This window comes from Cebidichthys violaceus, unplaced genomic scaffold (assembly GCF_023349555.1).
Source record: "Cebidichthys violaceus isolate CVI_PGR_0920_01 unplaced genomic scaffold, fCebVio1.0.p SCAF_46, whole genome shotgun sequence".
Taxonomy (NCBI): Eukaryota; Metazoa; Chordata; class Actinopteri; order Perciformes; family Stichaeidae; genus Cebidichthys; species Cebidichthys violaceus.
In genome coordinates, this window is record NW_027176661.1 from 897,211 (window position 1) to 921,594 (window position 24,384).

The window sequence follows — 24,384 nt, forward strand, 5'->3', positions numbered from 1 at the left end:
ATCTGAGACAAAATGAGTTATTAATACTGCTTTATTGTACCATAACCACATCCGCTGTGAGCTAACGACCCTATGAGAGAAATACAACTGTGCCCCGAATGACTGGCACTCCTAACAACACTGATGTTGTGTGTGTTTCTGACAGTCACAACTGTATTTACTCATTATTATTATTATAGAAAACGACAACATTGCTGCTAGAAATATTCCATGTATTAAAAAGCCCCAGCAGCGGCACGACGAATTCAACAGCAGTTGATAAAATTAAGATCATCTTCTTGTAAACAAAGTTGACAGGTGGTACAAGCAAAATCAACATAAAAGGCTGACGATAATCAAGGAGGGGCTCACAGTTCAAAATGGAAGATTAAGACTTCAAATTAAGAGTCGGCAAAGAAAAGAGCAGCAATCATCGTTTTCAATAAATTGACAGGTGATAAAGATGCCATATTAACTCTGGTATTAAAGCAAGGCTTCCAACTACACTACACCGCAACAGTCTAATGAATTGTGATTATAGATACATATGAACTTCATCTTATTTATATTCCATATCACATATACAATTTTCTTTTAATTTCACACAGGACCACTGTGTTAGGATAATGTTGTGACTTTTGAAAATGACCTGATCTTTTTTTTTACTTTTTAGATGGTGAGTGGAAATTAAAAGAAAATAAGCTCCTTGCACCTGACGACATTTAAACGATGAGACAGACGGATGTGAAAGAAAATTAACTTAGAAAAAACCCCATTTCCTTCATAACGTATTGTAAACCATGCAGTAGCTATGGTTTCATCTAAAGAAGGAGTCCACCCTTAAATACGGACATCCTGTTATGGATCATAAATCTGTGATCTTCATAACAGTCCAGCAGCGCTGGGATCTTGATCGACTTCATGGATTTTATATATAGCTTTTCAGCAACACAGGAAATGAGCATGAACTTGACGCATCTGACAAAATACGCTTTACACAAGGCCTCTTTTGCTTCGCAGAGCAAAATATGTCGTAGCATTTCACTTTGGCTGATTGGACCCTTTTTAGACAAAGCGATGCCATTCTTTAAGGTTGTGCAAAATGTTCACTTAGTCCTGTAAACAGACAGGGATTCCCTTGTGGATTACAACTCTCATTCAGAGTAGGTCACAGAGGACCATGGCCACGCCCACAGCAGAGTCTGCATTTTGCCCGTACACCACCGGCTGAGGAAATACCCTCTCCACCTCCTGCCTTAGCACCTCATTGCGGGCGATGGCGCTCCCACTGCCTACAATCCTGCTGACCCCCTCCTGCTGTAGACGCTCAGCAGGCATCATGGAGGTGATGTTGTCCAGGACTCCGCGGCACAGCGCCCTGGTCAAATGACCAAGGGAGAGATTGTTGGTGGAGATGTTGGCGACCTGACCCAGGCAGAGCGGGTTGTGCCTCTCCCCCAGGATCGTAGGGCTCACCCTCAGGTCGCTCGTTTCCTGATTCAGGGCACAGTAAATCAGCTTCTCATACAAGCTCGAGTCACTCATCTCCGCACCTGTGAGGGATGAGAGGAGCGATTCAACACTTTAAATGGCAACAATCTATCAAGGATCAATAGACAATCTCATGGTGATGCTAGAGGAAAAGTCTGGATCACCGAAGTCATTAGGATCTATCCTTTGGGGACGATGGATGCTTATAACTATATCAAATAACTTGGCAATAGGTGTGATATTTTCGTCCGGACCAAAGTAGTGAACAGACACCGCCACCTCCTAGAACCACACTACTAGCGCGGCTAAAAAATACATACCGAGCTCTTTCATCCAGGAAGCGAGCATCCCCACAAAAGCAGCCATTACATTCCCACCGTTGAGTGAAGCCGCCACCGCCAAGTACGAGTCGCCAAAGTAGGGGAAGTAGGAGATGGAGGAGGCCGGCTGAGGAGAATCTGGAGGTTTGAAGTCGGCTGGCATGGCGAAGGTTAGCTGGGCTGAGGTGCCTATGTTAAGAACTGCAAAATTAGGAGACAGATGCAAACTGTCATCTACAGCATATGAACTAACAGCTCATGCAAGAGGCACTGATGGCAGGATTACACTTGATCCATAATGGATTTATTTTCCTATGCATGCTCAAATATAATGAGTCCAAACTAAGACACGAGTATTTACTGCTGTGTACTTTCTTTATTGTTATGTTAAACCGTTCTTATGCTTTGCTATTGTTCTCTTTGCTGTTTTTAACTACAATGTATTGAAGCATTATAGGTAGTGCATTAGAAGAAATCTAATGGATGCAAAACCTCATGGTACAGCCGTAATGGAGTCTTTAATCTGAAGTGCATGAAAAGTACTGCATATAGCCCGGCCCTAAGAGGAATGCCCAGACTTCCTGTTTCACCTGCATCTGTTCGGGCACTCATGCAGGAGTAGACAGAGCACTGGAAGTCTCCCAGGGCGGCCCCCACTGGCGTACCAGCAGGGATACCGTGCCAGTCAGAGCACGTTTGTCCCGCCAAGCCACCAGATGGCACACACTGAGGAAGCAGGTGCAAAGGGAAGCCGGCATCCTTCAGGCTAGAGCATGCACACACACACAAAAACACACACAGTAGCTTGTGATGCATAACAACTCTTTACAGTTCATCACAAGCTTACAATGCCAAACTGATTTCAGATGAACAACCGATCATGCACAAACTGTAAAACATGTTTGATGCGTTTAGTACTTAAAGTGAACAGGAAGTTCTTCTCTTTACATACATGTCTGTATTCCACTGGTTGGAGGAGGTGTTGAAGAAGCCCCAGCTGGCTGCATTCTGGGGCGTCATCACACACCCGTCCAAACCACATAGCATGGAGGCCACATAGTCCTGGATGGTACCTGCAACGGTGAAGTCCTCAAGGAACACAGGCCTGTAGAGAGAGCGCACATCTTTTAGTTCACTCTCGTATCTGTTACGTTGTTCATTCTGTACACATGACATCTATCACACTTCTGTCCATCCTGATAGAGGGATCCCTCCTCTGTTGCTCTCCCTGAGGTTTCTTCCTTTTTTTCCCTCCCTGTTAAAGGGATATTTTGGGGGAGTTTTTCCTGTTCTGATGTGAGGGTCCCGGGACAGAGGACAGATTGTGAAACCCTCTGAGGCAAATTTGTGATTTGTGATTTTAGGCTATACAAAATAAATTGAATTGAATCACTAAATCAAGAGGCGCGACATGCTCTACGTGGGATTTCTAAAAAATGCTGCGTGCTGACCTGTGCTTTGCATGCCAGAGGATTGTTGCACAGCCAAACCCCGTGGCTACACTGAGATGCGAGTCTGGTTTTGGAAGAGAGGACAGGAAGTTGCTGCTGCAGCGCCCATCCTGCCAGGTGATCAGCTGACTGGTGTCTCCGCTTGTGAAGAAATCACTCTTGGACCAAACACAACCTGCGAGGGGCAAGAGACATGTGAAAAAAAATACAGCAGACAAAATAAGTTGCATCTGACTTCATGGTTTTGTTTGGTTGCAAAAAACATTCCAGTGGCACAGATTTACTATGATAACTAACCTATTTTCATATCAAGTTTTAAAATCAACCAGCAGAGGGCGTAGTTGTAAAAGAGCTACAACGGACCAACCAAGTTTCTGTTAAAAAGGAGGAGTTATAAAAATATTTCAGTTTCTCTAATTGCCCAGCTCCTAGATCCATTTTCAAAAAGCATCTTACAAATGTCACCAGTATTACAGACTGGATAATTGCTGTACTTCAGCAGTGTGTAAACATTGCTCTCTTCTCTAAAGGTGTATTCCAAATCCCTGTGGCCTTCACTAGTGAATGTTTTTCTAAATCCTGTGGTCTGGTTAAACATTATGGGAACTGTTGTCCAAATTAAACTGTGCATTATCTTTGGTCTCTAAAGACAGAGGGGGTTGTCAGGAGCACATGCTCTAAGAAAAACAACTGAACTTTAACTAGAACAACCACCTTTATTTCATACCTGACCTGTGATAATAAAAAGTCAAACAATAGGAAAATGGAGATGGCCTTTGTGTGGCTTGTAACACCTTGTGAACTATACATTCAAACTGTCTTAGATGAAATATTGAAGAGAAAAGTTTAAAGAACTACAAGAGTGTGATTTAGGACCCTTAAATTGAGGCCTTCCCAGGCATCATAATTATTATTTTTTTGCATTATCACTTATTCTAATTACAAGTGTTTTGGACATGTATCTACATTTTGGGGGCCAAGTCTATCAAACTAAGTTGGTCTAAAAAATAATCTCTTTTTACAATCACTTTCACAGAGAGAAATATTTCCTCTCTGATCATTTTACACTTCAAATGACTTCAAGAACGAAAATATCAGTTTCTTTGCTGCTCAAACTGCTCATGTACCACAGCCGTTGTTTCAAAATACCCCACACCTTGTGAAATGCAACGGCTTGCGTGCGTGCATGCATGCAGGTAGCAGACTTGTCTTACCGCTCCTTGCTTTCCAGAGTAAGACCCCGTGCATCTGTCCGGACAGCCCGATGCTGATGACATGTTGCAGTTTGTCTCTGGGCAGCAGGCCGATGCACCGGTTCAGAGTGTCTATGATCCGGCCGGTCTCCTGCTCTTTCGCCTATGCGGCATCGGGCACGTAGTCAGGTTACACCCGAGACAAGTAAGTACACAGCAGCGTTAATATTGCCGAGCTACGAGGTAAAGTTTGGTAATGACATGAACGCACCACGGAACGCACTCACCTGTATACCGCTGTGGTCTATTATATCAGACGAAGTTGGCAAAGCGTGACTGGCAGCCACAGACCTGGAGCCAGTTTCAAATAAAACAGCTTTTACCGACGTTGTGCCCACGTCTACACCGAGGACATAGGTAGACATTGCTGCTGATGAAACTCTGTGTTTTGGCACTCAGCTGTACGGCATCATCACGACAAGGCAAAGTCAACTATGCTGCATTCAACGATGTAGGAAAACGGACATTTACACATTAGTAATTACGCCTAACCGATTAGTTCCATCTCTAAAATACTGCAGAAAAATATCAGCAAAAATCTAAAATATCTCTTTTTTTCTGTTCGTGCCATCAACCTGAAGAGGGAGAACATGTTACAACAGGTCTTAACTTTTCTGGCAGAATAAAGCCTGCGTTTCATTCAGTCGGGCCAGTGTCAGGTCTGCTGGCTCGCTGGCATGGCATTGTAAAGGAGTTCAGGTATTAGTCTACTCATTCCATCTTCCTGATATGACAAGGCGAAATATGTTCGGTGAGAAGGATTGATTGTCTGTCTGGTAACACACTTTGCTGTTGTGTCTATGATATCTAGATTATTGGGGGAAAGAAAAGAGGAAACAAAACCTATGTTGCCCCGAAGAGTATGTTATTACCCATGTTACAACTAAATATACTGCATTTCGGGGAAATTTGGCAGACATTTTGACAGAAATGAATACATAGTATTTGCAATTATAACAGCAATTTACATTGTTATCTTGAGTTTTCTTTAGCTTGCTTTCGTCTGTTTGAATGACGTTTGATAATGTACCTGTATGTGCATGCTCACCCAAGATGAGTAATTGTGCTCGAAGGTATTTCATCGCAATTTAAATGTTTAGTTTCCTACTCTTTAATGCGCTTAGAACGCACCACATCCTCGCCGCCTGTTTGGTTTGATCCGGTTTGGACCTGCCCCACAATGCACTGCGAAGGAACATGGCTGAATCTTAGTTAGGTGTGTTAACCAAACGAGAATGAATGTGCTGTTTCCGTGCTATATCAGCTAACATTCCGTAAAAACGATCTACTATCCGAGCCTGTGAAGTTACTCTTACAGATTATGTTGTTGTAATCGCGCTGTGAGGAGCCAAAGAGTCCCTGCGTTTATTTCCGGTGAGAATCTGTCAACTGATACCGTCGGAGCTGCCTAGATGACTAGCTAAAGGCTAATGCTAGCCTATTAGCTCCATAGGTTACCCAGGGTACAATAGACATCAGGCTCTTCAGACTGGAGTCTCATCCGTTTTTGTTTGTTGCTGGTGTTTTGTGTTTTTTGTCACCACAGCGCTTTATGTTGTTGGTGTTAGCTAACGTTATCTACTTTGATTTATTGTGGTCAGTGCCTGGCTAAGCTAACATCAACCACGGCTGACTGACAGCTTATCTTTTTGTCTTTGCTACACACAGTAGGGGGCTTTCAATGTATCGAGACCTGTCGATTATTGTCATTTTGTCCTGGTGGTTATATATGTTAAAATGTCTAATATATTATCTCAACTTATTGGCATGTGTAGTGCCTGTACAAATGAGCTGTTCTGATAAAGTAATGGTCTTGCTTTTCACTAGTGGAATAAGCATTATGATCCTAAAGTAGAAGTTACAAGTAGGAGTATTCCAGGTAAAAGTCTGGCATTCAAATGTATTTATTTTTCAAACATAATACTGACATGTCACACCAAATCTCAATATTATAAGTTAAAGTTGTCACGTGTGGAGCCAGTAAGTGTTATGTTAGTGTATTATTATTATTACTGACACAATAATGAGTAAGCAGAATTTAACCAGTAACTGGTCCATTTGGAGTTGATTTTTACAGTATTTGATGTTGTGGTTTTTAATCTGTAACAATCTACCGCATTTCATTATCTCAGGTTTTAGTCTCCATATCTGTAAAATATATGTAGTGGAGTAAAAACACAAGTTCCTAAACTGTCCAGGTTAGGGTCATTTGAGTAACTGTTCCTATTTTTGTGTCTGAATCTCTCCTGAAACAGGAGAATCTTCCTGTGATAGCTGACCTGAGCCAAGATGGCAGCAGTTGTAGCCAAGCGTGAGGGACCACAGTTCATCAGTGAAGTGGCTGTGAGGGGAAACGCCGCCGTGCTGGACTACTGCCGCACCTCTGTGTCCGCTCTGTCCGGAGCAACAGCTGGCATCCTCGGGCTGACTGGACTCTATGGCTTCATTTTTTATTTCCTCTCCGCTTTCCTCCTCTCCCTGCTGCTCATTCTCAAGGCCGGACGGCGGTGGAACAAATGCTTTAAATCTCGACGGCTGCTCTTCACCGGGGGCCTCGTCGGAGGTCTTTTCACTTATGTCCTGTTCTGGACTTTCCTCTACGGAATGGTGCATGTGTACTAGAATGATCGATGACAAATAACCTTGAATTAGCCCTAACACTATTGTCTGCCCTGCTGTTTGTAGATAAGCCATTAGTAAGAGACTTCTTCCATTTTTAACTGTATATTAAACAGAGGATGTGTCAATAATTATAGTATGCGGAATAAACCTTTCTTATATTTCCTGCTCCACACTTGCACTCTGCAGTGATTCTGGCTTTATTCAATCTCTAACTCCTGATCTGTACTCAGTGTCATCCATACCAGGATAAGAGCCAAAGTTATGATAATTTAGACTGCAACTGTATCATAGATCAAACCAGATTACATCCTAGATGTAAGCACTTTTAATTACAGTTCATGTACAATATCATAGTTAAATTATAACAATACTGATTGAAATAAATACCTCTGTACAACTTGTTTTTATACATTATTTATCCGTTTGTCATCAGGCAGTTTCATTTGTTGACATCATAAAATAAACACATTTGTTTTTCCAACAATAAAGACCATTTAATAAATAGTAACAGGAAGAACAAACGAAAAGGAGTCCATGCATTTCAATGTCTTGCACCATTCATTACCAATCAGCCAGCGCACCTCACAACTATATTCCACAGCTTCACAGGTGAATGATATCGTGAATAAGATTGTTGTAGCCATTGCATGGCTGAGATCAACGTCAACATACAGCAGGAGACACACCAGCAGTGTTTAACAGTACACACAACAGAGGTACACGATGCATTCAACTGAAATGCCAACAATTAAGACCGTTCACTCATTTTCTTACATATTGCTTCCTAGCGCAGATGTTTTTAAAGATTTTCATTTTGAATCCGTGCTTATAAAATCAGTAAGAAGGTGTTTTGTGAACTGATTTAGCAGAAATCACTTTACAGTTTATTTATTAGTCTACAAAGTGTATTTTACTTACTCCAACCCCGCAGTTGAGGTTCAGGAATCTATCACGGCTGGTATTTTTGCTTGTTTTTACAACTTATTCCATAAATGGCAAACTAAAACATTAATAATCATATATGACCCAAACTGTAAATGATGCTTAATTAGTCTGATCAACAGCCAAATAAGCTGTAAGCATTGATTTTATGACATGATACCAAGACAGTTAATTATTTGCATTTGTAAAGCAGTAATCTGCAAATATTTGGCAATTGGCTTAAAGTCTTAGATGAATCACTTCTGTCACTTTTGCATATGATTATCAATGGACTTGTTGTAATCTCCCACATCCCAGCTTTGGACCCTGACCCCGCAACTGAAAACCACCTTTTTGTGTGTTTCTACATCTGCTTCCTGGCCCACATGCACAGTGTCGAACATTTACATTTCTCTGGACCAACATGTTTGTAGTCGGGACAAGCATCACTCAAGCTAGGGGAGCGCCAGTAGTCGTGCCAGTAGGTGAGAAGTGGACATCCATCCGTCTCTTGGTTCCACCTCTTGCAGACTGCTGCAGGTGGTTGGTCTCGGCCTGCCTGCTTAACTTAATTGTGTGAAGCAAAGGTGATGTGAGGCCTTGGCTCTGCAGCTTGGGGAGAGAGAATAGCAGAGTATCGCTGTCCTGTGTTGCGTGGAATGGTGGGACCCCGTTGGTCCACAGGCAGCTGGCTCTCAGCCGTGGCCTCAGCGTCCTCTGGATTTTTAGTGGAGTTGGCAGCCTCTTTCTCCCCAGCTGGTTTCTTGGGTCTCCTTTCCCGCTGACCTGTCTTCCCATCTTTGGGTTTGGTCTTTTCTTTCCTGTGACATACAGAACGAGGGAGATGTGCCAAGAAATGTTATGTGAAACGTTTGGAATATGGCTGATTTAAGAAGGCCCACCATTGACGTTTGTGTAAACACAGTTAGTCATACTTGAAGTTGATGATCTCAAACTTCCTCTCTCGGTAGAAGGAGCTCGTGTTCATGAAGTACAGTAGTATCATATCACATGCGAAGGCTCCCTGAAAGAAAAATAATATCAACTGGAATTTCACAACATGCAGAGAATCATAATTTTATTGCTGGTCACCATTCATCGCCCTCTCGTTTCACGCTAATAGGATGTTTTTCAAACAGCAGTCATCACCAATTATCCACTGACACATCAACATATTCATTTAGTAAATTACTCACTGCACCCAGCAGGGCAACACCCGAGCCTATGGCAATTATTGTAGGAACAATATTGAATTTCCCGGCCTGCAAAACAATAAAAGACATTCACCGCAAGTTCATTACCAGAATCATATACCTCCCTTAGAAAGAAAACGGATCGTATCACTGCTGTACCTGGCCATTGATTAATATATCGAAGCGAATCCCATACACTTTATACAGAGTGCGAAAGGTTTCACCATTTTGATCCTTGTAATACCTGGCATATCTGTAGGGGCAAAGAACAGTTGATAAAAGATGGAAACAAAACAGGTAAGAGGGGTTTATTAGTGGGATGATTTATTTCTCGCTGAATGCGTGAAGCGACATACCTGAAGTTGTATCCTGATGTGACCGAATTGTTCAAGTTCATGTCTAAACGGGTAAAGCTGTACTCTGGATTACACTGTGAGGAGTCCTTATCCAGGTCACAGTTCCACTCAATGAGAATACCAACAGACCCACCCTGACGGACAAAAACAGGGACCTTTGTGAATGTCAGAGCAGCCTCACATCACATGTGTTACTGCAGCTCGGCGCTATATTGGCACACTTCATGTTTGTTTCCTTTAGGTTCTCAACTCTACTTCATGTCTTATCACTTTCATCCATCTGGCTGATTAAACCTTAAATCAGATCGAAGGTGGGTGGAGCTCTGCTGGGAATTATTTGATGTCACCGAAATAAAACAATATGCCTTTTCACACATAAAAAACAGTCTTTTCACTGCACAGGTTACTAATAACATTATATGATGGCTCTGTTCCATTCAAGTGTCCCGGTAAGCCATGACAGTGTGGCAGCATGCACAACACCAGGACCCTGTAACTGGAGCAGTCCATCAGCAGAGGGAGCTCAATTTCCATGAAGATGGTTTAGCTGCTATCATGTGGCCTCGGTATGGAAATCATTTCAAGTTTTTCCAAGTATTTCTTATTTATAAGACCTAAACTCCATAGTTGTTAGGTCACATGATAATAACTAACCATCTCCATGTCACCTGAGAAAAACACATGAAGACGTGAATTATTTTACTATTTCTGCGCAACCATTGTGATTTCCAATAAAGCAAAAGTGAACCTCAATTTTATTGTTATTCATAAAATGCAGAATACAGAAGTTAAATGTCTGCTTAGCTTTTGCCTCAATGAAATATTCCAGTGTGTGTTTAGAGCCAATCACAGCACAGACACCTGTTCAAACCTCTGACCAGGGCTCCATGTGGTTTCATATTGCTGCTTGCCTTTTTGTATCTTCAAAATTAATTTGTTCAAGAAAAAAATCTATTTTAGGTAATGACTCTCCCTTTACTTTAGAGTAATAAGACACTCCTCTGCTGTAGTCAAGCTTTGGTTCAGTTCAGAGACTGTGAGTGTTTGTTTACACACAATTCTACTGTACTTTACCCTGATGCTCTGCGGTGTTGAATTTGGATTTCATTTTTTTTTTTATATTCAAGTGATAAATTAGGGTAGAGAGAACGAAAGAGTGATTGGTGACAAATGTTGCCTGCAGAATCTAGACTGGGGATGTTTCAGATGCAGAACTGTTTCCTCTTTCAGTTCTCAGAAAAGTTTTTCCACCATGATATATAGACACTGCTTTTGTTCTGATTCCCTTAAATACGTCCAATAATAGCAATGATTACATTAATGATTGTCTTGTTTTGTTTCTAAGTTCAAGGGGGGGGGGGGGTACAACTGTTATATGAAATGACTGTGAGGAAGCCAGGAACTGAAATCCCTCCCACACATAGCCTCAACTAGCACATTGTTACACTTTGTACCTTAGCAGCCAAGTCCTGGAAGTCGTGTCCAGTCCAGCTGACCAGATCTCCGAGGCGGAAGATGGGGCAGTACAGGTTGTCCTCCCTGTCGTAGGAGCATCTTTTCAGGTAGCTGTCGTCACAGGTTTCCAGGACGTTGGACCTAAAAGGTCAATACAGCCGTCGTGAGGCACAACTTTCATATGTCAGATCTTCAGGAACTATGGAAAGCAGTCTGTATTGATGAGTTTGACCATTGAACAAAAAAACATTTCAGTCACCAAAGTTGGCGTTTTCAAGAGAGACAACTCAGACTCCCAGAATTCTCTCAACTTCTCATATCGGCACATTTGACCTTTCGATCTTTTTCTTGGACACTATTACTGCTTAATCATAAATAGCTCTTGCACTGTTTTTTGTGATCTCTTACTTGGATTATTTCTGATTGAGCTGTAAGAGTAGAGTTTTCCTCTATACACAGACACACACACACACACACACACACACACACACACACACACACACACACACACACACACACCAGCATATACAGTATGCATACTGTATGTCAATCAACCCACACCATTACACCCTCTGGCTCTAAGCACAAACTGGGTGTGACACTGTGAGACGCGCACTGCTGCCAGCCATTTTCGAGTAACACCCATCGAAAGGGATTTCTATTAGTGGCCACTTCTCATTAAGCCTTGGTTGTGTGATTAGAATAAGATCCTGACGGATACATTAGCAGAGGCATCTCTCTGCTTTCTTGCAGGACTTGAACAGACTGCAGAGAGATGTCCGCGGCTCAGCTCCCTGGGTCAGCCCCGTCTGATGGAACACCTGTCCAGGGCAAGGCCTGCTGTCAAGGACGTCTCAGATGACTATTTCACTGTCTCACTGAGTGCAATGCACAGGCCGGTATAAATAGAAGGCTCACTGCACCCTAAAGCTATTCAGAGCAGCCGCCGGGTCTCACTCAGTGATCTATGCCACGATGCCCTGAAACCACAGGCACCACCAGCAATCAGCACCACTTACGGACACTCACTTGGAGAATTCAAACTTTGGGAACCTGATGAAATTCTTGATGTAGATGGTGAAGTTTTCCGCTTCGCTCAGTAAGGGCTCTCTGGGGGGGAAGAGACAGACAGCTGTGTGAAATAAAAACAAAACCAGCGGAGCTGACAGGCTGCATTAGTAATAAATAGAACCTGTGAAATATCTCGGCCCCTGTGAGGGATCAGAGTGAGTGTCAATGTAGTAGCACAAAATGGCACATTTCCAGAGTTCTGCAAGATGGGAGGAGGGGTCTCACGTGGGTCTCTTGCTGTACTCAACAGGACACCAGGCGTGAATCTCACAGGTCCCAGTGCTGTTTAAACACAACCCGGTCTTTATTCCTGACGGAGAGAGCAAAGGTAAAACACATTCAGAATACTGCTGGTATTGTGTGTACTGCTGCGTGATGCATAATATTCACGTCATACAGAATATTGTTGAAACAAAAACTCTACGTGAAAAAAGTATAGTTTTAAGATTGTCAGTGACCAATAGGACAGATCTCAACCTGTAATTGAGGCTAAAACCTAAAAACTATTCAGATTCTGAGTTGAGTGGTATGACTGATTCTCACCATTGCCAGCTATCACAGCCTCCCCCTCGACGCAGTCGGCGTCACTTTGGCACCGTCCATCTGGCACCTTGAAGCTCTGTGAGATGTGAAAATACATTTGGGTGGACATTGTAATCCTGCACAGTTTCACCTACGGTCATTTTAGATATTAGGATGGAGAAAAACAACAACTCACAATTAAAAGCAAATAAGGAGATTTGCCCTCCTCTGTATACTCACCTCAGCGCAGAACCCCAGCCTCTGATTGGGGGTCTCTATGTAATTTGTAATGACGAAGAACACCTGCTCACCCTGCAAAATGAAATTAGGACCAGACAGTTAGATTGAGAAGCAAAAGGTTAAACAAATTACACTCCTAAAACGGTCAATATTGTTATATCTGTGGAGACAGACACTGAGGCTAATGATATCCGCTAACGCAGACACTCAGTAGCCTTGTAATCTCTCTCGACAGGTGAGTAATTGGGGAGTGCACTAACATCAATATTGCAAGCCGCATAGATAGATGGATAGACAGACAGACAGACAGACAGACAGACTCACTCACATTCGGGGGTATGACATAATCCTCAGCACCCCACATTTGAAGCCCGGTCTCGGAGCTGTTGGTCAGTGTAACACCTTTAAGCTTGGTGATGACTGAGGTCTGGATGGCCTCTTCTCTCTCCTGGTAACCCTTCCTCACCACAAACACCCACCTGAGACATTCATCGAAACATCTGGATTCATTATGTTTCAGAGCCTTATGATGAATAAGGGTGCCATGCATCAGTAGGTCCGGGTCTGACTGCACCACTGTCAGACAGATAAAAAAACAGTAATGCTGATGTGTAAATCTATCCTCGACTGTATTGTGGAATCATTTCTGCATCTCCACTGAAACTGCGTTGAACTACTTTGCACGTCCGCGTGTGCATTTGGGGGTGACAGCAGCATCCACTGACTAACCCCCCCCCCCCCCCCCCCCCCCCCCCGAGCTGCAGTACATGCCACAGAGCCAAATATGATTTTATAACACCCCCCCTGCAGCCACTCACTAACAATTAAGTTTTAAAGGTCAAACCAGTTACTATCAACTCTCCCCATACTGCCAGAGTCACCTGCTCACTTTCCATCATTCCTCTCACATACATACATGACGTCACTCAGTGATGATAGCTTCCTGTCTCTAATAGCAAGTTGACACATTAATGAATCCACCACCAACTCCTTCTGAGACGCAACAGTTTAACAAAGTAAAAACTTTAAAACTCTACGGCGCTGTCACTTTAACAGTAAAAAAATAAAAAGTCAACGCTTTCGGCGAGCTCAACTATTTTTAACTTTGTGAATCACTTTCTAACAGGTTAACTTTATTCCATGCCTAAAAAGGGGGTCTTAGGGGGCATGCATTGCACCTCACCCGATTATGTATCCCAGCACGGCCAGCTGGTAGAGTCTAAACAATATCCCGATTTTCCTGTTTTCGGCGATGACATATTTCTCTGTCTTGTAGTTGAGGAGTGACACGAAGAAGCCTCCCCAGCCTGCCATTCCTCCCGCACGCTGGACACCGAGTGAGACGGCAGCTCCCAGCGGATACGCAGCCTATTACAACTGCCCCGCTGGTCATGCGACGGGCAAACCCATCGAGAGAGGGGCTGTAAAACACCAACACTGTTTCCTCTGAAAGTCCAATGTGAGACGACTGTTTCAATTTTCCAACAATTTGAAAGCTTCACAAAACTTTGTAGAGCAGCAATCATTCCCGTGAATCCACTTTGGCTAATATTGCTGTGAAATTCCTAATATGGCTTATTGTAATTACAAATATGTTGTGTCAAATATTATTTTCTCAGGTTTCCCAACAATCAGAAGGAGCCTTGCATTACAAAAGATTGGGAGTCCCTGGTTTAAAGGACTGTTTATTTTATCACTATGTAGTTGCCCTTAAACTAGAGTTGCTGTGGTGAAGTTTGAGTATTTGCAGTGCACTGGTTTACTTTAATACTCACCTGGAAACGTATAGGGGAATCCCTCAAAGGGACTTATAGTAAAATACAGATAGATGTTATTACAAATACTGAATGTGAATGATAATTTATGTTTGCAGTAACTGAACTAAAGAAAATGTGAGATATTTTTGCATGTTCTATTTTTTACTTCTTGTAGAAAAATTAGAGAACAAAAAAAAATGAACTTCCTGTTTGCAACAGGTTTTTATCATCTGGTATGAGTCCCCTATTCTTTTGTAAATCAGTAATAGAAATGTGTGATTCTTTATGATAGGTATATCACGAGACTTTCTCATTTTACATGCCAAATCATCCCCAACCCAGCTCTGGATATAGAGTCTATCCTCAGTCAGATTCAAACAACCAGTTTTAAAGGGACTCTTTAAACATTTAACCACAGATTTAGAGTATAGTGGTAGAGGAAACTTAACTGCAATTTCATGGAACTTGAAGGTTTGGAGTACCACCACTAAGCTAGTGACATCTAGTGGTTCTGTGACATTGCATGCTTCATTAAACAGTCAAGGAATACAGTAAGATACAATTCTCATAAGAGACTCATTTGATTAATTGCTATGTAGCTTTTTATCCAGATTCAGAGTCCAGGCTATACCTGGGTTATGGGGGCTGATCAATAAAACAATGACCGTTGCCAGGATGCGATTTAAGAGATGATACCGGTCAACAGGAATGCTCATTTTCCAGGAGGTTGTTACAAAGAGAAAGTTCAGTGAGTTATCAAATTTCTATTGATGAACAACCACAAATACAGAATTTCTTTTATATCATTCAATGGTCCTGGAATAAATTCCCATATCACAAATATTAAAAAAAAAAAAAAAAAAAAAAAAAACTTAAAGGGGAGCGCACGTAACCTATATAGATTGTTATGGAAATAAACAGCATGAGAGCAGCCAACTTCGATTGATTTTATTTTTACCCCAATCTATGAATTATCAAAAAATATTTGTAATTGTAGTTCATTGAACTCTAATTTAAATGAATCTGAATTTTTTTTTTTAAATATCCCAAAACCTCAACTTTCAAGTGTTACGTTTGTATTTACCCACAGAAATAATAAGAGAATTATCCTGTATGTATAATGGTAATGGGATTTAAACAGGGGACATTTTGAAAACCCAATGACTCTCCCAATGTTTACATTTGAGACAAATGTGCAAAAAAAGGGAGCGAAACACCATATAATTTAATCTCATCTTTTATTCGATTAGGTTGTCATGTAAAGCAAGTTAAAAGATGGAATCACTTTACTGCCCTCCCCTCAGACGCAGGACAAGATGGAGGGTGGACTCCTTCTGGATGTTGTAGTCGGAGAGGGTGCGGCCATCTTCCAGCTGCTTGCCGGCGAAGATCAGCCTCTGCTGGTCTGGGGGAATGCCTTCCTTGTCCTGGATCTTGGCCTTCACGTTCTCGATGGTGTCGCTTGGCTCGACCTCCAGGGTGATGGTCTTGCCAGTGAGGGTCTTGACGAAGATCTGCATGCCTCCCCTCAGACGCAGGACAAGATGGAGGGTGGACTCCTTCTGGATGTTGTAGTCGGAGAGGGTGCGGCCATCTTCCAGCTGTTTGCCGGCAAAGATCAGCCTCTGCTGGTCTGGGGGAATGCCTTCCTTGTCCTGGATCTTGGCCTTCACGTTCTCAATGGTGTCGCTTGGCTCGACCTCCAGGGTGATGGTCTTGCCAGTGAGGGTCTTGACGAAGATCTGCATGCCTCCACGGAGACGGAGGACAAGATGGAGGGTGGACTCCTTCTGGATGTTGTAGTCGGAGAGGGTGCGGCCATCTTCCAGCTGTTTGCCGGCAAAGATCAGCCTCTGCTGGTCTGGGGGAATGCCTTCCTTGTCCTGGATCTTGGCCTTCACGTTCTCGATGGTGTCGCTGGGCTCGACCTCAAGGGTGATGGTCTTGCCGGTGAGGGTCTTCACAAAGATCTGCATGTTTGCTCCTGTGAAAGAATAAGATTCAACATTAACAATTCCCATTCATTAAAAAAAAAAAAAAAAAGTACCATTGCTAAAATGACCTGGTATACTAGTGGGTATCAAATTAATTTGACCAGTTTACATTACAATTAAATTATGTCGTTCTCATTTTAAATACAACATCTTACATCTAGTTTTTATTATTATTATTATTATTATTATTATTAGGCTATTTCGTCTATGACTTCTTCTTGTCAGAGGTATACATCAAGTGTTAAATCGCTTTATACATATTTTTTGCATACAGTATACAGCCGCCATTATTCGGGTACTCGTTACTTCATCATCACACGAACACACTGGTAGGAGGCCGTTGATTCGAGCACCAGCGCCATTTTAAAATAAGGTAGCCATTGTGTGCCTTCTTTTTGTTTAGCTAACGTCACCCGCTGACGGACGATCCACCTAGAAATGTACCATTTTTTACTAACGTTGGTTAACGTTTGCAGCAGTGTGTCACGTTATTGTTCAACTAGACGAGTGATAAATAAAGTAATAAACCTAGCACGTCATTCGTAATGACGGTCATCAGAATTAACGTTAGCTAGCTACATTATTTGTTTGAGACGCGATATTCACGTTGCGTCATCGTTGTTTACAAAGCAGTTAGCTAACGTTAGCTACTAAAGGCAAAGCAAACAATTATGGATTATGAATAGTTTACGGAAGCTGTACATTGATGAAAGAACTACAGCAGATAACCTAAAACGTTACATTTTTTAATACGACCGACCGTACTTACAATTTGTTTCAGTATTTTGTCCTGCTGTCCCTCGTAACACCTTCCTCTGTCTGTGCAGTTGCCAGGGGAACAGGAGTATTTATACGAGAGACGCGTCATCTAGCAATATTCATCCGCACTTGAAAATAGTTCCCATCGCTAGCATGCAGTGCTAAATGAAATGCCTTTGGCAGGATAAACAGCTGACACCCGATTATCCAGATAACTGTATTGAGACAGTCTAGTTTGGAATTAGACGGTAAATACCACAGAACAATCCTCGTGCTATCCATAATCCACACTACTTTCCTCACTGGAGACTATAGTGTAATTTCTTTGAGTTCAAATGTAGGAAACATTTGTAATACTTGAGGGACGATTTTTGTCACTACTGTATATGCAGAAGGGCCTTTGGACATTTATCTAATTTACATGTGAGGCTGCACAGTGAAAACAAGCATGCAATGTAGGCATTTTTCTGCCACTGATTCTTGCTAATGTCTTGATGTTTTCCTAAACCTTTAACATTTGTTTTTTTATTTGTGCTATGCCTGTCCATGCCCAACCTCAGCACACTGGGCCCCTTTGTGCCTGATAACACCCAGGACATTAGACAATCTACATATTTGTACAGAAATCTTATATGAATAGGCTGCACATTTTAAAACATTTTAAGTAATACAAAAAGGTCCCCACCTTATCTCTCTTGGGAACACACAAGCACACACTGTCATCTGTTCTGCGGAGGACAAAAGAACTGCAGTTAATGTTTCCTTATGCTGAAAATAATTTCCGTTTGAGTAAAATAGAGTCTGTTCTATTCAATTTGCATGTGCTAAATCCAAACATTTGATATTGGCTCTTCTCTTCCCTCTGTCTATTGAAAGCATACTTACTTTCCCCTGACTGCCTTTTCTTTATTTAATTTTAGTACATTTCCTTTTTCCTCATTGGTTCTTTAATCCCTTTTATGGACCCATCATACCTCTGGTGTTTTTTTTTTTTTGCATTTCCTCTATGTATCATGTCAACCTCTAGACAGTAGATGGCGCCACGTCCTCATGAACATAAATTAATTCTACCTTTCCAGTGTTTTGTGATTCAGCAGCTAACCCCCAGCTCTATAAACCTTCTGCAAGGATTACTGCAGTTAATTCACAGACAAGGAGCGTGATTATAGTTTTAATGTACCCATCATTTATCCCCTTATCTACAGAGTATACATCTACGTACATGAATACATCGTATCAAAATCTGACAGCTCTGGGCAGCATCTTACTAAAACGGTGGGCTTTTATTTACTCAAGAGACACTGTGCTGGACATGAACACTCAATTAGTGATAGCATGATCATTTGTTAGTTATGCAAATGCTAGTTTGATTTTCCTTTTCTTTACATTGCTTCTCACATTGACCATAAAACTTGTTATGTTTTTGATGGGATAACTTACATACATAATTGTATGGCAGACTATGGGTAAGGGAAATCATTAAACGCACGTCTTCTTGGAAGTTTCCAATTCAGCTGGGGAGCTGTTAAAGGCCGCTGAATGTTTCCGGACCCCAGACTGCCAACACTAAGGACTGTGGAAAATTAAGGCGAACGCTACGGTTTAAAATGACCCAACTATAACAGCTTAGTTAGAATGAAAAATATAAAAAGGTTCTGCTCTCATTTAAGGTTTATACTTAAGTTTAAATTAACCAGTTTACCAAGTCATGTGCATCTACTATACATTGATAAAAATACACCTACTGCTCAAATTGAGCAGTTTATAGACATCACTTATCATGATTAGGAAATCATAATTCCCCTGCTAAATACTACAATATTGCAGAGCATGAGCAATTATTGCCATGTCTCCTGAACATGTGGATGAAGGTGTTTTACCCAATTGGTTTCAGCACTGCTAATATTATAGATACGCACCATGAATGAACACCAGGAAATTCAGTTTAATCCTTTATTATATGATGTGCATCAAACTTTTGGTCAAGTAACAATTAACACTTTTGACATGCAACAACTTTGTAATATGCCATGTATAGCATGTCATACATAGCACATTAACTTGGGGGAAATAAGTTTAAGAACATGGAATCATGAACCACTTTACTGCCCTCCCCTCAGACGCAGGACAAGATGGAGGGTGGACTCCTTCTGGATGTTGTAGTCGGAGAGGGTGCGGCCATCTTCCAGCTGCTTGCCAGCGAAGATCAGCCTCTGCTGGTCTGGGGGAATGCCTTCCTTGTCCTGGATCTTGGCCTTCACGTTCTCAATGGTGTCGCTTGGCTCGACCTCCAGGGTGATGGTCTTGCCAGTGAGGGTCTTGACGAAGATCTGCATGCCTCCCCTCAGACGCAGGACAAGATGGAGGGTGGACTCCTTCTGGATGTTGTAGTCGGAGAGGGTGCGGCCATCTTCCAGCTGCTTGCCAGCGAAGATCAGCCTCTGCTGGTCTGGGGGAATGCCTTCCTTGTCCTGGATCTTGGCCTTCACGTTCTCAATGGTGTCGCTTGGCTCGACCTCCAGGGTGATGGTCTTGCCAGTGAGGGTCTTGACGAAGATCTGCATGCCTCCCCTCAGACGCAGGACAAGATGGAGGGTGGACTCCTTCTGGATGTTGTAGTCGGAGAGGGTGCGGCCATCTTCCAGCTGCTTGCCAGCAAAGATCAGCCTCTGCTGGTCTGGGGGAATGCCTTCCTTGTCCTGGATCTTGGCCTTCACGTTCTCAATGGTGTCGCTGGGCTCGACCTCCAGGGTGATGGTTTTGCCGGTGAGGGTCTTGACGAAGATCTGCATGCCTCCCCTCAGACGCAGGACAAGATGGAGGGTGGACTCCTTCTGGATGTTGTAGTCGGAGAGGGTGCGGCCATCTTCCAGCTGTTTGCCGGCAAAGATCAGCCTCTGCTGGTCTGGGGGAATGCCTTCCTTGTCCTGGATCTTGGCCTTCACGTTCTCAATGGTGTCGCTGGGCTCAACCTCCAGGGTGATGGTCTTGCCGGTGAGGGTCTTGACGAAGATCTGCATGCCTCCCCTCAGACGCAGGACAAGATGGAGGGTGGACTCCTTCTGGATGTTGTAGTCGGAGAGGGTGCGGCCATCTTCCAGCTGTTTGCCGGCAAAGATCAGCCTCTGCTGGTCTGGGGGAATGCCTTCCTTGTCCTGGATCTTGGCCTTCACGTTCTCAATGGTGTCGCTTGGCTCGACCTCCAGGGTGATGGTCTTGCCAGTGAGGGTCTTGACGAAGATCTGCATGCCTCCACGGAGACGGAGGACAAGATGGAGGGTGGACTCCTTCTGGATGTTGTAGTCGGAGAGGGTGCGGCCATCTTCCAGCTGCTTGCCGGCGAAGATCAGCCTCTGCTGGTCTGGGGGAATGCCTTCCTTGTCCTGGATCTTGGCCTTCACGTTCTCGATGGTGTCGCTAGGCTCGACCTCTAAGGTGATGGTCTTGCCGGTGAGGGTCTTCACAAAGATCTGCATGTTTGCTCCTAAGTAAAAGTAAGATATATCAAATCAGGATTTAGTACAAAAATAAAAATGAGTGCAAAAAGTCATTTTAAATTGCTAGCCAATTATTTTATAGTTATAACTATTAAGGGATTATAAAATGAAGCGCTGGAATTACGATTATGATCAAATGAGAATCGCACTTTATTAAATATATTAGATTATTCCATTTATGGGAAGCTCTGAACCATCAGCGGCCATTCCGGTCCCAGCGCCATTTTGAGATCATACTGACCTCCCTTTTGTTCAGCTGATGTTACTCCCTAATGGACGACACTAGAATGTTGACTCATTGCCAAAGCTAACATTAGCTTACCATGAATTCGACGAGGAACTAATTCGACGTCGACGGTAAACAACCCATATAATTATAAAAATATTGTATCTTAACGGCTCGATTGTATTGTGAAGATTGTACGTCAATTTGAGGCAGACTGAAGTATTGTTAACGTCTGCTTCAATTCTGTCGAGTTACTCTGGCAATGGTCACCAAACAACGACTAAAAACATTCGCTGTATAAATAATTTAAACTATACAAATGATATAGCTTTAAAATACGTACTTACTTGAAAGAAACGCAGTTAATATTGTGTCTTGTTCTTGCGTGGAGCTTCTTCTCTCGTCTTCCGCTGTAGCACTATACCGCAGTAGAGACAACGCTGTGTTATATACCGGAGTCTGCATACGTCATCTGTCCTTATATCCGTCCGCATTTCAAAGTAGTTCCCACTACTCCGAAACGCACAATTGTATGTTGACAGTATTATTGTATTCAACAATCAAACATTTACTCATAAACGTAAATATTTAGTCAAAAATAGTCTGTTTGAAAACTATATTTTGATATATCTCACGCGGCGGAGTAATATCTCACCAGCTGGCTGTAGAATTTGCTCGAACGACCGTAGCAACAGAAACCGTCCCCGCGCCTCTGATTGGATTGCAGGATTGTTTGTTTGACCAACGATTGGTTGCTGTGTCACAGTAAGGACGGGTTGATGACTAAAGTTACAGTTATGACTGTGGGGTTATGAAACAGATGATTCCGAGAATTATTCAAGCTAAGTAGATAAGGTGATGATGATAGTGTAGCCTTACACATACATTAGCTTCCACGTCTTCTGTCTTTCTATAAAATAGTATATCATACCAATAATGTTATATGAGGAACTCATCTGACTATGCATTCATGTGACACGAAAGAGGGACGTGTGCAGACGGGCATTGCGTTGATCTTTATCAAACGTGTCTGTTAACAGATGGAAACATGCTTCGTAAACGTGCTACCAGCTGCTGTGACAGCAGGGTGAAGTCTCTGAGATAAAGATAACACTACTACATGACCTCCTTTAGCGATCTAGCCTCATTCACTAGTAAGCCATATTCACATCAGATGTCATGCTACACATACCATCCTAATAAAGGATACATTCGTGATTTATATCCAACCTTAACACCACTGCAAAATATGATGATAAGCAGAATTTGCTGATACTGGTTATATGGCAGGCACATCAAAAAGTCTTGACCTAAATACTGTAACAAGGGATGTTTAAGTATAAGGTAATTAGATTTGACTACTGTGTCCACAGTAATTTGTCTGAATATATGTTCAAATGATAGCAAAGTTGTGGAGTGAAAGTAGTGGGGACGGCTGTGCCCTTTTTCTGCTTAGCAGAATGTACATACTGTACAGAAAGTAGATTGGCAAGTCACCAGTCCTATGAACTCACAGCACTCACAAGCACATTGTGTACAAGTGGTAACACAATTCTCACACACTCCTCAGGCCTCTCTCAACATTATGTTTCTTTATGTTTCCAGCCTTGTAGGCACATTGTTGTTTTCCGTGGCTCAGGCTGAATAACTACATCAGTTCATAGGAAGTAATGTAATGGTCGTTTCAGATTTGTTTCCCATCTTGCTTGTTATTTTTTTGTCGTTGTGGATTTATTCCGTAGGCAAGATATTATTCATTTTCTTGTAAAATTCACAGAAAACGGCGTGATCTTGTTCTCATGAGCTTTGAGTCTAAATGCCAAGCATGTCGACAACGCCCAGGTGAAACTGGAGAACAGTGGTACAGTAAGTTTTTGTGTTACATGTTTACGTGATTTGTGTCCCCACTTCTAGTGCTCACCATTATTACACACAACTGCTGCACTGTAATCTAATCACTGAAATCAAAGAGCAGAAGCTCAGATGGGGGTCTGTAGCCTACTGGGATCCTATTTTTGGGGTCATAGATATGATACAGCTGGGAGAGTCCTAATATATGTATTTGGGTCACAGCATTCCCTCGCCCCACCCCTCCAGCACCCCTGTCATATGACACCCAACCCGTGGTGCACTACGCCATTGCTTTCCAACACAAAACTGGGCGTCTGGCTGAACTAGTTCAACCTCTGAGGAATGTGTTTGTGCAAGTCTGCTGTACTTTGCCCTGCCCTGTTGCTCTGAGTGATTATGGACTGCCTCAAAGTGTTCCAGTAAAAACAATCTTTCAAGCAGGGCATAGTCCTATAGCTGATTACCATGGAAGCTGACTCTATTATTACATGAAATAAAAGCGTCTGTGGCTCGGGGCAAGAAACTTGAGGTGCCCACCTTTTGAATTTGATTGTCACATTCAATGATCACGTCAACTGCTGTGAATGGGTCAAAAGCTTGGAGGCTTCTAATGTAAATGTGACCCTTATCAGAGGTGGACTGTTTGATTGTGTTCATTGTGTTTTCTTTAGCAGGGTCATTGGAGCTGTTTTACAGGCAGGACGTTCAGTTCCACGTCAACAGGTTTCACAACAATAAAAGCGTCGCCAGTTTCATCACATCAGACGCCCGATCCTTCACTTGTTCACATCGACGTGACTGAAGTAAGGCCTCTCATCCCAGAATAGTCCAATATGAACATACTGTATGTGTCCATCGTGATGGTTTGTTGTTTTCTCTGTACCCACAGGATGGATCTCGTGAAACACACAGGCGGCTGCCACTGTGGGGCTGTTAGATTTGAAGTCTTAAGTTCCCCAGACATCCATGTTTTCAATTGCAAGTACGGATATTAAATTCAATTACATTGTCTCACTGTTTTAAATTACAAATTGCGTTTGTCACAAAGAAAACAAGGTTGTTCAAGACAAGTCAATTTTGAAGTTTGGGTTCATCCCATGACGTTAAAGAGACTTCAAACAATACTTTGTAGCTAATCAATATAAACCCATTTCTGTTTCTCCAGCTGCAGCATTTGCCAAAAGAAACAAAACCATCATTTCATTGTTCCAAAAAATCTCTTCACACTCGTAAAGGTTGCAAACTCAAGCAAAAACCTTTGATACAACCTTTGATTCAAGTGAATATTTAAGTGAATAATTGCTATTTTTCTTATCTTCCCAGGGGTCCGATAATCTGACCACATACACGTTTAACACTCACGTTGCCAAGCACACCTTCTGTAAAACCTGTGGAGTTCAAAGTTTCTACACTCCACGCTGCAACC

The 24,384-nt window shown here is 42.4% G+C and overlaps 4 protein-coding genes and 1 long non-coding RNA gene across 9 annotated transcripts; 1 reads left to right on the forward strand and 4 right to left on the reverse strand.

The window, feature by feature from the left end:
* Positions 1-13: 13 nt before the first annotated feature.
* On the reverse strand, positions 14-5,642 carry shpk (sedoheptulokinase). 3 transcript variants are annotated; one of them, XM_068729436.1, is made up of 8 exons: positions 5,525-5,642; positions 4,722-4,931; positions 4,456-4,597; positions 3,242-3,416; positions 2,743-2,895; positions 2,381-2,556; positions 1,791-1,979; positions 14-1,532 (listed from the first exon to the last, which is right to left on the reverse strand). In XM_068729436.1, the coding sequence occupies exons 2-8, from the start codon at positions 4,857-4,859 to the stop codon at positions 1,138-1,140; spliced, it is 1,368 nt and encodes a 455-aa protein (XP_068585537.1). In that variant the 5' UTR covers positions 4,860-4,931; positions 5,525-5,642; the 3' UTR covers positions 14-1,137. The 3 variants fall into 3 exon arrangements, with proteins under 3 accessions (XP_068585537.1, XP_068585534.1, XP_068585536.1); XM_068729433.1 differs by having other exon boundaries at positions 1,791-1,991; positions 5,525-5,641; XM_068729435.1 differs by having other exon boundaries at positions 1,791-1,991; positions 5,543-5,617.
* A 20-nt stretch (positions 5,643-5,662) lies between these two features.
* Positions 5,663-7,294, forward strand: emc6 (ER membrane protein complex subunit 6). 2 transcript variants are annotated; one of them, XM_068729441.1, is made up of 2 exons: positions 5,663-5,868; positions 6,750-7,294. In XM_068729441.1, exon 2 carries the CDS (start codon positions 6,784-6,786, stop codon positions 7,114-7,116), a length of 333 nt encoding a protein of 110 aa, XP_068585542.1. In that variant the 5' UTR covers positions 5,663-5,868; positions 6,750-6,783; the 3' UTR covers positions 7,117-7,294. The 2 variants fall into 2 exon arrangements, with proteins under 2 accessions (XP_068585542.1, XP_068585543.1); XM_068729442.1 differs by having other exon boundaries at positions 5,677-5,710.
* A 319-nt stretch (positions 7,295-7,613) lies between these two features.
* On the reverse strand, positions 7,614-14,192 carry p2rx5 (purinergic receptor P2X, ligand-gated ion channel, 5). Of its 2 annotated transcripts, none has more exons than XM_068729437.1 (12): positions 14,058-14,192; positions 13,203-13,353; positions 12,875-12,946; positions 12,656-12,731; positions 12,338-12,422; positions 12,071-12,151; positions 11,041-11,182; positions 9,587-9,720; positions 9,390-9,483; positions 9,234-9,299; positions 8,973-9,061; positions 7,614-8,858 (listed from the first exon to the last, which is right to left on the reverse strand). In XM_068729437.1, exons 1-12 carry the CDS (start codon positions 14,186-14,188, stop codon positions 8,606-8,608), a joined length of 1,374 nt encoding a protein of 457 aa, XP_068585538.1. In that variant the 5' UTR covers positions 14,189-14,192; the 3' UTR covers positions 7,614-8,605. The 2 variants fall into 2 exon arrangements, with proteins under 2 accessions (XP_068585538.1, XP_068585539.1); XM_068729438.1 differs by having other exon boundaries at positions 13,203-13,450; positions 14,058-14,124.
* A 1,660-nt stretch (positions 14,193-15,852) lies between these two features.
* On the reverse strand, positions 15,853-21,525 carry ubb (ubiquitin B). Its single transcript, XM_068729404.1, has 4 exons — positions 21,455-21,525; positions 19,489-20,868; positions 17,950-17,964; positions 15,853-16,615 (listed from the first exon to the last, which is right to left on the reverse strand). Exons 2-4 carry the CDS (start codon positions 20,858-20,860, stop codon positions 15,918-15,920), a joined length of 2,085 nt encoding a protein of 694 aa, XP_068585505.1. The 5' UTR covers positions 20,861-20,868; positions 21,455-21,525; the 3' UTR covers positions 15,853-15,917.
* On the reverse strand, positions 18,069-18,344 carry LOC137886807 (uncharacterized). The gene is made up of 2 exons (XR_011105001.1): positions 18,270-18,344; positions 18,069-18,112 (listed from the first exon to the last, which is right to left on the reverse strand). It is a non-coding gene; the product is annotated as an uncharacterized lncRNA (long non-coding RNA).
* Positions 21,526-24,384: the final 2,859 nt, after the last annotated feature.

Coding starts and splice junctions, on each gene's coding strand:
- ubb (XM_068729404.1), bottom strand. CDS start 20,860: ATGCAGATCTTTGTGAAGACCCTCACCGGCAAGACCATCACCTTAGAG.
- shpk (XM_068729433.1), bottom strand. CDS start 4,859: ATGTCTACCTATGTCCTCGGTGTAGACGTGGGCACAACGTCGGTAAAA. Junction 2,557..2,742: donor AACCAGTGGAATACAGACAT/GTATGTAAAGAG, acceptor TGCATGCTCTAG/CCTGAAGGATGCCGGCTTCC. Junction 1,992..2,380: donor GAGTGCCCGAACAGATGCAG/GTGAAACAGGAA, acceptor CTAATTTTGCAG/TTCTTAACATAGGCACCTCA.
- emc6 (XM_068729441.1), top strand. CDS start 6,784: ATGGCAGCAGTTGTAGCCAAGCGTGAGGGACCACAGTTCATCAGTGAA.
- p2rx5 (XM_068729437.1), bottom strand. CDS start 14,188: ATGGCAGGCTGGGGAGGCTTCTTCGTGTCACTCCTCAACTACAAGACA. Junction 11,183..12,070: donor CCAAAGTTTGAATTCTCCAA/GTGAGTGTCCGT, acceptor TTGACCTTTTAG/GTCCAACGTCCTGGAAACCT. Junction 8,859..8,972: donor TTTGAGATCATCAACTTCAA/GTATGACTAACT, acceptor TGTATGTCACAG/GAAAGAAAAGACCAAACCCA.